The following is a 12,917-nucleotide window of genomic DNA, read 5'->3' as shown; positions in this document are numbered from 1 at the left end:
TTTTGAAAGCTACGGAGTACTCCGTACAAGGTTCCAAGGTCACTGCCTGTCAGTGAGATAAGCAGGCAACAAAGGGCAGTTCTCTAGTGGACTCGGTAGAAATCAGATTTGTGATTTGCAAGATGCGTGCGCTGAACATGAAACTGGAGTATACACAATCAACCTTTTTCTCCGTTTTCTCACCCCATTGGTCGTTTTGGTCGAATTGAAATGTACAATCGGTTTTATATAGTGCGCCACGAACAAAAGTTTCTTTCTTCTGGTGGGAACGTGCAAAGAGAGGTATCGACCGGGAGCTTTCTAGCTCTCTATTGGCTATCATGGCGGGCTAAAAAGTACGAAGGACTCACATTGCATTGCATTACATTGCATTGCATTTTGTAATTTTCGTTTTTTTTTTTTAGAATCCTGGATTTGGAGTGTACACTAACTTGATTGGAGATAAAGTGGCTGGAATCAGGACGTATCCAGATCAAAAGTCCTATGGCATTTTCGGCAATCGGGGCACAAACCCCCGAAAGTTAGTGTAAAAGAGCATCAAGGGAAGCAATGAGTATTATCTTACTTTGGAATGGTGCTGCATGTTTGTATAAGGTATACACTATGCAAAGAGGGCGCAGCTATCATGGTCTATAAAACGCAAGAACTAAGCAAAGAATCGCCGTTAGACCTTTCAAACTTGAACAGGAAAGCGCACAGTTCGTGCCCAAAGTGGACATGCTAGTCACCCGATCTCTCATGGAGTTAACGACTGTGAATTCGGGGGCCAAAAGCAACCCACATAGTCCACTATCAAGCCTAATGTCCGAAGGGGAATGGAGCAATCAGAGAACCAAGACGTTGGGAATTTGCTTTAATCTATCACGTTGGCGCCACGATCACAGGTCCAAAGGCTAGCTTTTGCAACGCTTCCGTTGGTCCACTTTCTCATTTTGGTGGCATTGCATGGACCTAACTTTCCTCTTTAACTATGATTCCCCCCCCCCACCTTCTGAAGCTCTAGATTCCTACATGGACAGCGGTTTTTGACCCGTCCTACATTGCAAATATGGGGAGGTTCGTGCATGTACGGGTATATAAAAGCATATATGTCGCGTGCCCCCGAATGAGTGCTAGAGAAGCGCAGGGGGAAGATACAGTCAGACTGTGGTGTCCACACTGGAGGGCTAAGATGCAGCCAACTCCGCCATGCAGGCCTGCCAGAATCCGACCGGTTAAAGGGTTGAAATTTCGCATCCCTGTTGATTATCAAGGAGATTTACTTGCTGGCCCAATTAGTTTAGGATACTCCATGGCTCAGTTTCACAATCAAAAAACCACAAAACCGATTTGATTGCCCACATGGGTACAAAGTATGTCTGTCTATATGTGGGACCGGTGGTTTCGGCAGGTTCTTGGCTTCGTGGCGGAAATCTTGGTCTGGTCGGCTCTGACCTTCAAATTGGTATGCAACATTGATCACTTGCGTCTTTTGTTTTTCAGCAATCATACAAGATATACGGAATAGATAGTCATAAATCGTCAACAGCCCCAATGATGGCATCATTCGGGATAGGTAGTCCTGGGTCGATCTGTGTTCAAACTAAACGCAGATCGATAATCGCGGCATCCCTTCATCCACTTTGCGGAGTAATGTCATCCAAGACAAAGGAATATTTATGCACTTGAGGCTTTTTGTTTCTGGGCAATCAACTCGTTCACCACTTTATCCACTCCTTCAACAACAATTCCCCACTCGGTCTCATGGACTCGAGTTTCAAAGGTCTCGAGGTTCTCATCCTGGCCCTTCCGGAACGGGATCTCCCGGACCAGAATTGGTGTCCCCATGTCCACTTCAGAAATGACATCGTGCATCATAACACCAGTCTTGTCAATCTGACCCGCCAGCCACGCAGCATGAGCACGACCAATCGCATTCTAATGAACAGAAAAAGGAAGGAATCAGCAAATCGCCACAGCTAACAAGGTCCAATCCCCCCCAAAAAAGCTCTGTTACTTACAACGCCATTAAACGCCCCTGGCAGCGCGGGGTGCAAGTTAATGATTCTCGTCTTAGCAGCTTCCAGAGGCTCCAAGAACTGCGGTGAGAGAATGTGCATGAAGCCGAGACAAACGACAAGTTCCGGCGCGTCGGCAAGGATCAGCCTCGCGAGCTCAGCATCGTATTCCTCGCGCGCAAGCTGAACGCCTTCCGGTGTCGCGGGGTGCTGTTTCTTGTACTTGACGAGGTTGTGGTATTCGGTTGGGATGTTAGCCTTGCTTGCGCGCTCGAGGCCGAATGCAGTCTTGCGGTTGGAGATAACGCGGACGATTGTTGCATTTATTTGACCCGCAGCCACTTTATCAATCACGGCTTGCAGGTTTGAGCCATTGCCGGATATAAGGACTGTGATGCGAGTTGGGGAGCCCATAGTGGATTGTAGGTGTCTTTGGTGGGGGGATGGTGGGGGTTTTCGTGAATTTGTAGACTTCGGAGGTTGAAAGGGTAAAAGTGCACGGTTGAACCCTTTTTCGGTTATGGTGAGGTGAATTGAGTACTGCTGACAAGAGAGAAAATGTAGATGCTACTCTCAAAGCCTTGGAGAATGACAGAAATAGCACAAGATCGCTGTCGCAAGCCAGTCCGCGGGGAATGGAGTTCGGCGATTTTTTTTGGATTACCTAATTCAGCCGCGGGGCAACAGGCCCCGACTATAGATGAGATACTACTTCTACGAGGTATGTATACGGGGGAATATCAACGGGAATCAATATAAAAGCAAAAGCATCCAAGGCTGATTACATATTGAATTGGTGTTTGAACATATAGTTCATTATGTGAAGCGATTTCTGGCCGAATAGGGCCACGAGCATGGCCAGCCAGGGTCTACGATAACACACCGGACAAACCAAGACCAAGAATTGATGGACGCGAAGACAAAAATTCTCGGGGCAGTGAGTCTGAGTTATCATCCAGGAGGAGAGGTCCTTGTTTCTGGGGACCGAGAGCAAATATTCGACAAACCCAACATGATAAAAGCACCTAAAGTCGATGCACAGAGATGGGATGCAAAGGGGATATCCGTGGGGTAAAAACAGTCGTTAAAGATTCTAAGCACACGCTGCATGCTAAAGCTAAAAGGAGAGAAGAGTTCAAAAGTTAAAATTGGAAGTTGCTCACATGGCTGGTTTGACCATGCTTGCTAGGAGGAGAGATCAAACGGCAGTGCCATCTGGGGCAGAACCAGGATTGGGTGCCGGGTTGTCGGCGTTGGAGTCGTTGCTGGGGGTTTCGTTGACACCTTGGCCTCGGCATAGAGGACAAGAGTTTCTCCCAGTGGTTAACCACTACGACATACGGTTAGCAATCAAACAAATTGAAATGAACAGGATGTAACAAACCTGGTCTATGCAGTCTTTATGGAAGACATGTTTGCATTTACCCAGTTCTCGAACTTCCTCGGCCACCTCATAATCACTCAAGCAGATCAGGCAGCGCTCTCCGTCTTGGATGTGAATGGTGCCAGCGCCTTCCACGGCTTCAGCCACCAGTGAGCCTGCATACTCAACAAGACGGAAGACTCCGCCGGCGGAGTTGACGTCGGTCTGAGAGGCGACAGGAGGTTTGGCTGGACCCAACAGTGATGAAAGCAGGATCATATCCTCATAAGTCGGGTTCTGTTGAAGAAGGATTAGCAACCGGGTTCCCGATAATGCCGAGTAGGGGGTATTCTTACATCCGTGAAAAGGCTTGGTGTTGTCAAAGCCGGGTGATTCTCAGAGAGGTTGGTTCCAACAACATAGATTAACCAACTGCGACCTGCACTTGGTGGGGGTGGATCAGGCTCAACCATGCCATTGCGTCGAACAGCACCAGAGCCGAGGGCTCGATGACGAGCATACTCAGAATCGCTTCGGCGTCGCTGACGAGCAGTGTTGAATGTTACAGGCTCTTCCAGAGTCTCCGCCGTCGGTTGCATTGCCTGGCCTTCATGGAGGTGGGGTAGAGTATCTGGAGCAATTGCTGAAGAAGAGGACGGTCTACGGATAGGGGTGGAATCGCCGGAAGAAAACGCGGACACTCCCTGTTCAGATGGAGTTGATGGAGGCGGGTGCAATCCCGGGGGGCTTTCAGACAAACCAGAAGAATGGTAGGACGGGAATGCCGCACGGGGCCCGGTATCAGACATGCGTCTAAAGTGATTAGGAACTGATGGGCGTGGAAATTCTGTAGCTCCGGCAGGGGCGTGTAGTCCTGCATGGCCTGATTGCCGAGGAAGATGAAATCTGGATCGCATATCACCCCGGTGAGGCGATTCACCAGTGGCATCTTGGGGCCGTGGTATAGTGTTTGGTGGCAAAAACGGTAGGCCGAGTAGAGCGTCTAGACCGGGGCCCGGACTTGCAGGCTGTTGCTGTTCAGTATAAGCTCCATTTCCAGCCGGGACGGACCGAACTCCAACAACAACCAGAGTAACTGTTCGTCCTTCGCCTTCAGCAGGCTCATCAACATCCATTCCATCAGTTTCGGTCCCACGGTCGCCGACACCATTTGCGCTCTGCCCTGAAGCGCCCGGGACAGTGGGTGGTCCTGAATTGGCAAAACGGAACACACGCAAGAAATTGACAGGATGTGAGGGTGCTTCATTTCCAGTATTGTTCGGCCCCTCTCCTGTGGCAGGCGGTTGAGCCTGTGTAGAAGTCGCGTGCTGCAAACTCTGTATGAAATTCTCCAAAGAACCATCCAACCCATCGTTGCCCAATGCCTGTATATTAGGCAACGCAGGACCGGTAGTGCCAGATAACTGAGCTGCAATTGCAGATGCGGCAAGCTGAAGAACCCTTGACAAAGGGGTTTGCTCCTCTCGTCGCAATACTCTGGATGATCTCGCCCGAATAATACCGGGCAATCGGCGCATCAACGCAGGACTCGGCTGGGAGGGAGATGAATCAGTTGCGGGCCTCTCAGCCTGGATGGCTGGTTCTACCGAATCAAGCTCATGAGGCGGTTCGCCAAAGTCCCTTCGCGTGTCCATGGCCCTATCATCAAACAAGGAATCTGACATTTGATATTCTGGGCTTTCATCAGGCCGCAATTCTGAGTGTTGTTGGCCGAACATGTGAGAAATGGGAGATGAAATTGAGTGGCGCATGCGTTGTAGCCTAACACTGCGACGCCAGGATGCTCTTGTGGGCTCGGGTATTTGGGACGAAGAGTCGGTGTATGTCGGGGTTGCTGGTGCATCTGGAATTCCAGCAGACTCCGCGCGGGGTGGAAGAGTATACGGCGCATGAGCAGATCGGCGCCGAGTAATTCCTCTGGAGCTGAGTGAATTGAACGCACTAAACCGACCAGAAGTGTGAGCAGTCTCGGATCTTGGGCTGGGCATAGGAACTAGGCCATGACGATGTGCATGTCCCTCCGCCGGTGTCTCTTCTTGACTGCTGAGAAGTCCACGAATGACTGAATTGGGAAGAAGCCTAGAACCCAGCCTTGACATAGTCGATTGTCTTCGTGCGGCCATTCGAGCAAATGCTGCAGTGCGGTATTCGCGAGCTGGGAGTTCGTACTCGGCCCCGTTCTCCTCCTCAATACTCCGCATGGGTTGTGAACCCCCAGTGGAAAATCGGCCTGGCCGGTCGGATGACATATCTTGGTCGCTTCTGTTGTATGTGTTCATGCCCGCTCGTGGTGACAACTCACCTTCTCCGTTGTGTTCAGCCGCCTGTCTATGATTCATGTTTTCATCCCTTGTATTAGGGCCACGCTGAATCGAGAAGGGTGCAAGGTGTGCCGGATAGCCAGTGTTGGATGGATGACGTTGCGTGGAAGAGGACTGTCCCATAGTAACAGAGTTGTGACCGTTGAAGTGATACAGAGAGAGTCAACGACTGTTCATTGCCACGCGAGGACCATGTGGCTAGTAGCGGGTATCGTGTCGATCTTGAATTGAACCTAGGAGATGGAGATGACAAGGAAAAGAAACTAAGTGATGTATGAAGCAGGCGTGGAGTTCTTGCTCAAGCTGACAGGGTCGATGCAGTTGATTCTCGGGAGGTGTGGTTCTAAAGGAGCCGTGTGTGTCGGACCTTTGGAACAAAGGAGTTGAGGGCGGACAGGGAGTTGGCGGTTACCGGGTTTTTTGCAACAGGTACAAAACGCGTAAGATAATTTCCTTGCCAAACACGATCAACAGCGGCCAGAGGTCTCAAACTGTCTGACTAGTCCAGGCACAGCCCACACTCCGAGTGGTATAACCGCCAAGCCTTGAATCTCGGAGAGCTATGGCAACCACGCTCAGAAAAGAACAGTCAGCGACCGGCAGACACGAAGCGGAGGTGAAAAAGCACTGGGCAAAATGAAAAGGGGTTACTAGAGGAAAAGGAAAAGGAGAAGTACAGGAGTCATGTCAAAGCAAGCAATTGATAGAGGACGATAAGTGATGATGTTTGCCTCCTTTGCTTCGACTTGGGTGCCTGAGGCACCTGATATTCATTCCGTCATCTTCCACAACCCGTCTCTCTGACAAATGCACAAATATCAATTGGGGCAATCATAGGCTCTAGTACGACCTTATTTGGCGGCGCATGGAATGCGCCCCCTCTCTAGTATATGGCTGCGCCGTCGTCTTCGGTTTTTTCTCTACCACTACCACCTTGGCTTCAGCCACCTGCCTCTCGCGTGTCTCAATATGACCGCCGAAAACGCAAAAAGAGTGTGGGGTGGAGTGAAAGTGACCTAGATGGCAACGAAACAACTGATATCGCATCGGCTACGGAATCTGAGCCAGCTGGGCCTCCCTTAGTATTGACGCCGAATGAATCCCATCAGTACCGAATTGCCGGTTTTCCGTCCAATCAAGAATTGCCGAAAGGTCATTTCCCACATGAAGCAGACAAGTATGAGCAACTCAGAAGAGAGACTACATCACGCCACCTCAAAGACTTGGCGGCATTATCACCTCCAATCTACCCTCCTCAGTCTGCCCAGCAAGGCAACATTCGCTTCCAGCATCTGGGTGCATTGACAGCCATTTTACATCGTTGTATGCTCCAAGGTGATTACATTCGAGCGGGACGGGCTTGGGGCTTGATTTTGCGCGAAGACTACAGAGGCTTTCAAATGGATGTCCGCAACGAAGCAAGGTGGGGCATTGGCGCTGAAATCTTGTTGCGCCGTGACGAACAGGAAACCTCGGCCAGTCCTGGTACCACCAAGGTGCCGAATGCGATGGAAAGCACACCCATAAATTTTACTGCCAAGGGCTTTGCGGCAGCCAAAGAATATTACGAACGTCTTATTCTCAACCATCCATTTACGAAATCTTCACCACAGTCTATTTCCTCTTTGCACTTCTACCCTGCAATGTTTGGTCTTTGGGTGTACAACACCCAGGAAGAAAGCAAGGCGACTAGGAAAAATCTTGCTCTTCGCCAAGAAGAAGAGCCAGATGAATTTTCTGAGGACGACAACTCAGAATCTGAATTCGCCCACCGTCGGAAGTCACAAAGTAAGGTAGATGCTGCCGTCACGGCAATCAGGGCATTGGAGCTAGAACAGGCGCAGCAGATTGCTGTGCGCATGGACCAGCTCCTAGCGTCTCCTCCATACTCTGACTCGCCTGAATTGCTGGAGCTCAGAGGCATGATTTGTTTATGGATCGGTGATCTGTCACTGTCTGCACTATCAATACCGGCGGACTTCGAAGAAAGCGACGATCCCGATCGAATGCTCATGGATGAAACCCCAGGCTCCCTTGCAGCGAGACGTGAGCACAGGCTTGCAACTGAAAAGAAAGCAGCTGAAGTTCAAAGGTCGATCGAGCTCTTCGAGAAGGCCAAGAAACGAGGCAGGAGTGTCGCATACAATCTGGAGAGTCTCCATATTGATGATGACTCTGCTAAGTGAGGTTCTAATTGAGATGATTTCGAAGGTCCTTCGCTGTGGGAATACCCCTGTAAACTTTTAATACATTATACCCCAAAGAATTGCATCTTATTTGTAACCTCAAACCTTTCTGGCCCAGTATAGTGAGTAATATTTCGTTGCACAAGACATGACATGTGAAAATTTTCGCTTATGTGGCCTTATGTGGTCATGGTATTCACGACTAAGGCAAGCTCGTAGGTCAAAGTTTTTTTAACATCTCTGCTGGGAGAATGATGCTGCTCGAATGCCCTATACTGTTGTAGCAGCCCTAGTAACTGTGGATGAGGCCTGAAGGCGTTTGAAATGACCGGCACGTGACTACGCGGCGATATCGCGTTTCCTTACCGTGGACTGTCCCCGTTGTCTTCCAGCATTATCAACAAAGACCACTTTTTGTTTACTGCTACAACAGCTAACCACAGAAATTATCATGGGGGTTGGCGATTATGTCCACTCCAAAGAAGGTGGGCAGGCTCGCGGGGCCCCCGACCAAGCTATTCAGTCGCGCCAGCAACGTGCAGAACAAGCCAGAGTCGAGGTACCAGTCACCCAGCTAGTCGATTCAGGTCTTCCGGGTGCCAATGGTAGAGGGGGATCGCTGGAATCGTATGGTCTATCTCAATTCCCAAATCAGCCCCTCAATATTTCTACGCATGGGGCGCAGCGTAACATGGATGTGTTTGATACAGACGTTGAGGCAATTGATGATTCAACCATGACGGGGACTAGTGTCTACGGATTTGATGACAACAAATCTCAGGCAGCGTCAAGTACCAATGCCGCCTACGCCAATGCGGATCCCCAATCGATGTACCAGCCTCGACCTTCTCGGAATGCTTACGGGTCTAACTGGTATGAAGGCCTAGGTGACGAAGCCATGAAGAAAGCGGGCTTTGATTCAGATGACTTTGAGGACTTTGGAAGCCAAATGGCCTCTTCTCATGGCGGAGATGGCGGGGATAATGAAAAGCCCGACGAAGCACACGACTGGCATATATCGCACAGACCGCGTACAAGCGAGGAGCCATTGAGCAAGCGCCTGGAGAATTTCTGGTCCGCCAGCAGAAAGAGAACTTCCTCTCGGCAGCCTGTCCCTATAGATTCCGACCCCGAGCTTCAGATCCAATCACAATCTAAGTCTAAGCCACGGAAATTGGGTCAAATGCTTCCTCCTATTGGGCCCCGGAAGGTCATTCTCCCTCACAGCTCGTCCGCAACACCCAGAACACGGTTCAGCCCACCAAAGCCCTCACTTCTTGAACAACTCGACCAACAACTCGATGCATCACCTACTCGCCATAACTCCCAACCTCCGCCAGTTGTTGGTCAGACACTATGCATTACATCGTTTCGGGAACATACTGACAGCGACGGCGGAAGCGATGATGGCATGGAAGACCATACCATACGTGCGGATGGACTGGGGGAAAGCGGCGGGCATTTAACCAACATCTTTGATATGACCAGTTTGACCGACCTGGACGTCGACCACACCATGCAGGATCCGTTTTTTGCGCACGAATCGCACGAATCGCACGAATCACACAAATCACATGAATCAAATGAGTCGTCGCGTCGCGGTCGTAGCAACACTGTCACCCATTCCAAAAAGCGACCACTCGAACCAGATTACCCACCAGAAGTGCTTTACCAAAAATCTTTCTCCGAGCTGCAAGCTGAGCCCTTTGATAAATCCCCAACTCCTCCGCCACCCGTCATCAAATCACCCTCCTTGCCACCTCCGCCACCTGTTGTCCAAGACACCCAGGAACCCAAGAATGCCGTATCCCATCTGTTGGCTCTGACAGACCAAGAACGCCTGCCTTATCTGTCTCATATGACCATGGATGAATGGGAAGACTGCGGAGACCAAATTATCGAGCATTTCACCCGCCTTCTTTCAGAAATGAAGAACTTACGACGTGCCCGCCGCCGCACAGCTGCTGTGTTTGAAGGAGAAGTCAAGCGCCGCCATGACCAAGTTGAAACAGAAAGCTTGGAGTTGACAAATAAGTTGACCGAGATGAGGACTGGCGGCACGGAGGTTCTCCGTGGACGTCACTCATGAGTGAGAATAGCTCTCTTGCTTGGCATGGCTTTTCATTGACCCTTATGTTGGTTGAGATGAATGTGTTTCGCCCCAACTTACCCATCGCGGGACTTGATTTATCCATGTTCAATACCCCTTTAACGCTTTCGATTCTAAAAAATGTTTGCTACTGTTAATTTGCTGGGGTCCTGCGTGGGGCTTATCACAATATGCATTTACATGTTGCTCTGACGGGTTAATTTTGCTAAATCGATGTATGATATGGACAATGCAGCTCACTCGCCAAACTATGCATAATTTGAACCAAGTTTTGTTCATCCAATGAAATGATAGATAAAATAACGCCATTGATCCAAAATGCAATAACAGGTCATCTCTCATTGCAATCAATGCGAAGGACATGAGATGAAAGAAGGTAATTCCAACCTTAGAAACTTATTGGGACTCAGCAGCGGGCTTATAAAGCGCAGCAACGAGTCTCTTGTAGTCCTCCAGTAGAAGGGTTACGTCCCCAATCCGGAGATCACGCGCATCCTGTGTCTCAAGAAACCGCTGAATCGGAGGATCAATTTTCAGCGAAGAGGTGGGGAGTGGGCTGACAGGACCACTAGTGCCAACCGTCGAAGCAGGTGATGGCTTGAATATATCCAGTCCCGATGGAGATGCGGACCTGCCGGTGCGGGTCTCCGGTGCGTTGCGGCCAAAATTCTTCATCATGCCCGGGATGTGGTTCAGAGGATTGAGCGTGCTGCCAAAGTTTCGCATCGATTCTAACGGAGTGGTAATGGGTGAACTCGACGAGGAATCTTCACGTAGTGATGCCGTGGTGGGCTTTTTACTGCTCCCCTGAGTTCGCGTACTGTCCACGCTCCGGTCTCGAGGGGTAGGGGCGTTAGAGAGGTCTATGAGTCTTGAACTTCTGCGAGAGGTTGTGCTTTCATCCACGGAAACCGAGTTGATTGCGACGAGCTCCCCTTGGGTCAGGGTTTGGTTGGTGGCGGAGGCAAGCGGCAAGCTCACTAGGCGACGAGCCTCGGCCAATGTCTTTGGCAGTATTGGTTCGCTACCCTCAGGGCCGGGTCCTTGGATGTTTTGCATTTCCCTCAGACGACCAAACAGAAAGTTGAAACTGCTGTCCAATGTAGCACCAATGTTCTTCAAACTTTGGTCGGCAGTTGTGCGCACGGCATCGTTTGCAGCCCCGAGAACTTTAGCAGGCGGCTGGAAAAGGTTGCTAAGGCGTCGTTGCTGTGGTGTGGCGGGGGGTCGAGGTTTGGGCAATGTAGAGGGGGCGGGTTCTTTAATTTCTGGTTTTGAGAGTTCTGGCGATGCAGATACAGTGGCCACAGCTGAGGTTGTAGTCTCCTTGTGGGGCCGAAAAGAATCAATGTGTTCTGTGGATGGTGTCGTTGTCTCATTAGGGGTCTTCAGAGGGCCATCCTGCAGCTCGTCAGCACGCAGTGTGGAGAGATCGACGTTTTCCAAAAAGCTTATTGCGGCCTCTAAATTGGTTAGGCAGTAAGCTGTTTCTCCGTCAATTTTGTTAGAAGACCTGAAACGTTGGATAAAGACCAAGTTGCTGACAATGTTTATCCCTTCCGGAGGGCATGTCACAAGCGAATAGATCAACGTGGGTAAAATCTCGTCTGCTGAAGAAGAAGACGGCAAAAGTTTAGTTAGAGCGTCAACGATGGTCTTGTGCGCGGCTGCGAGCTGCTGAAGCTTTCCAAGAGGGTATTTATAATCGTTCATCTTCGCGAGATGCTCCCGGGCTTGACGAAGAAATTCGTTGGCTTCATTCTGCTTCTGCTCATCGATTGATTCAAGGTCCATATCTATCCCAAGGTCCTTCAGATTGATGCCGACCAGCAGCAAAGCCGCAGTCTTGGAACGCAACTTTTCATCCCGCACATCATCTAATGTACTTTTGTGCCGCCAGAGTTTATCATAAACAAGCTCGCAGACCCTTCGTTCGGCAGCCTCCTCTAATGCACTCCGTTTGTTTTCAAGGGCTCTACGGGCCTGTCGCTTTTCGGCTACTTCAGACGGAGTCAACATTTGGCGACCTGAAGCTCCAAGAGTGAAATCATCTTGGGAGCGTTTGCTACTCAGTTTTGACAACGCGCTTCCTCGTGGAGCTTTTGCAGGAATCTGAGGCGAGATATCCCGATTGATGCGAGTTATGAGAGCAGAAATATGTGTGGCAATGTGGGACTCAGCGCGGCTGTAGAAAACTTGGAAGAGCTCGGAGATCTTCTCGATCGTGGGGGGTGAGTTGTGGACTTTGGCGCTCAGGGAATTCACAAAACTGTTGGTGAAATCGCTTTTAGATTGAATGTTGAAATAGGTGCCAATGTGGGGGATACTTACCGATCTGCCAGGCTGATGAGTTCGATTGGCAGCTCTTCTGAAGGGTCTTGTACGCTTCGCGAAAGCACAAAGCCATCATCTGTCTGGGCATCGGCTGCAGTGCCAGAGTCTGCGGAGCCTCGTCTTTCGAATACGTCTGATCCATTTTTCTGCCCCTCTTTGTGGACAGATGATGACATGGGTGCTGTCTTGGAATCTTGCGCAAGCGTTGAACCTTTCACGTCCGAGTTCCCCATTCTGGTGAATGACCGTGCTAAATTCAAACGAGACTGAGTGCTATTTTCAGAAGGGCCAGACATTTCAAGACCAGGGGCGATGGAGTTCTTCAAGGCACTAATTGCGTGTCTCCGCTCCCGGATGCACCTGATAGGCCTGTGCTGATCCGCGTCTAAGACCCCCAGCTCTAGCCTGAGCCTTGTTATCCGGAGGGCGATCAGAAGCACTCCATTAAAAGCATGGGGTGTACCACAGCCGACTAGCAACGGCACATTGATCTCTCGAAGACGATCTCAAAAGATATCAGATTGACGAGGAATTAGATTCACATGATATCGCGTCACGTCACGAGGGTACTCATCACGTGTCCTA

General features: G+C 50.2%; 5 protein-coding genes across 5 annotated transcripts; 2 read left to right on the top strand and 3 right to left on the bottom strand.

Annotated features, from left to right (window-relative positions):
- Window positions 1–1,656: 1,656 nt before the first annotated feature.
- On the bottom strand, window positions 1,657–2,411 carry Pdw03_8469 (Phosphoribosylglycinamide formyltransferase, putative; the record flags this gene model as incomplete). Its single annotated transcript, XM_014678120.1, has 2 exons — window positions 1,657–1,917; window positions 2,001–2,411. The coding sequence occupies 2 exons, from the start codon at window positions 2,409–2,411 to the stop codon at window positions 1,657–1,659; spliced, it is 672 nt and encodes a 223-aa protein (XP_014533606.1).
- A 784-nt stretch (window positions 2,412–3,195) lies between these two features.
- Window positions 3,196–5,825, bottom strand: Pdw03_8468 (RING finger protein; the record flags this gene model as incomplete). The annotated part of the gene is made up of 4 exons (XM_066101977.1): window positions 3,196–3,327; window positions 3,382–3,657; window positions 3,717–4,913; window positions 4,968–5,825. 4 exons carry the CDS (start codon window positions 5,823–5,825, stop codon window positions 3,196–3,198), a joined length of 2,463 nt encoding a protein of 820 aa, XP_065957060.1.
- Window positions 5,826–6,592: 767 nt separating this feature from the next.
- On the top strand, window positions 6,593–7,888 carry Pdw03_8467 (Transcription initiation factor Rrn11; the record flags this gene model as incomplete). The annotated part of the gene is made up of 1 exon (XM_014678118.2): window positions 6,593–7,888. One exon carries the CDS (start codon window positions 6,593–6,595, stop codon window positions 7,886–7,888), a length of 1,296 nt encoding a protein of 431 aa, XP_014533604.2.
- A 451-nt stretch (window positions 7,889–8,339) lies between these two features.
- On the top strand, window positions 8,340–9,977 carry Pdw03_8466 (extracellular mutant protein 11-domain-containing protein; the record flags this gene model as incomplete). Its single annotated transcript, XM_014678117.1, has 1 exon — window positions 8,340–9,977. One exon carries the CDS (start codon window positions 8,340–8,342, stop codon window positions 9,975–9,977), a length of 1,638 nt encoding a protein of 545 aa, XP_014533603.1.
- A 417-nt stretch (window positions 9,978–10,394) lies between these two features.
- On the bottom strand, window positions 10,395–12,565 carry Pdw03_8465 (Vacuolar sorting protein 9; the record flags this gene model as incomplete). The annotated part of the gene is made up of 4 exons (XM_066101976.1): window positions 10,395–11,482; window positions 11,544–11,554; window positions 11,623–12,267; window positions 12,330–12,565. 4 exons carry the CDS (start codon window positions 12,563–12,565, stop codon window positions 10,395–10,397), a joined length of 1,980 nt encoding a protein of 659 aa, XP_065957059.1.
- Window positions 12,566–12,917: the final 352 nt, after the last annotated feature.

This window comes from Penicillium digitatum, chromosome 3 (genome assembly GCF_016767815.1).
Source record: "Penicillium digitatum chromosome 3, complete sequence".
Lineage (NCBI taxonomy): Eukaryota > Fungi > Ascomycota > Eurotiomycetes > Eurotiales > Aspergillaceae > Penicillium > Penicillium digitatum.
The sequence above is the reverse complement of the archived record's forward strand: the minus strand, read 5'-3'. Positions and strand labels throughout refer to the sequence as shown.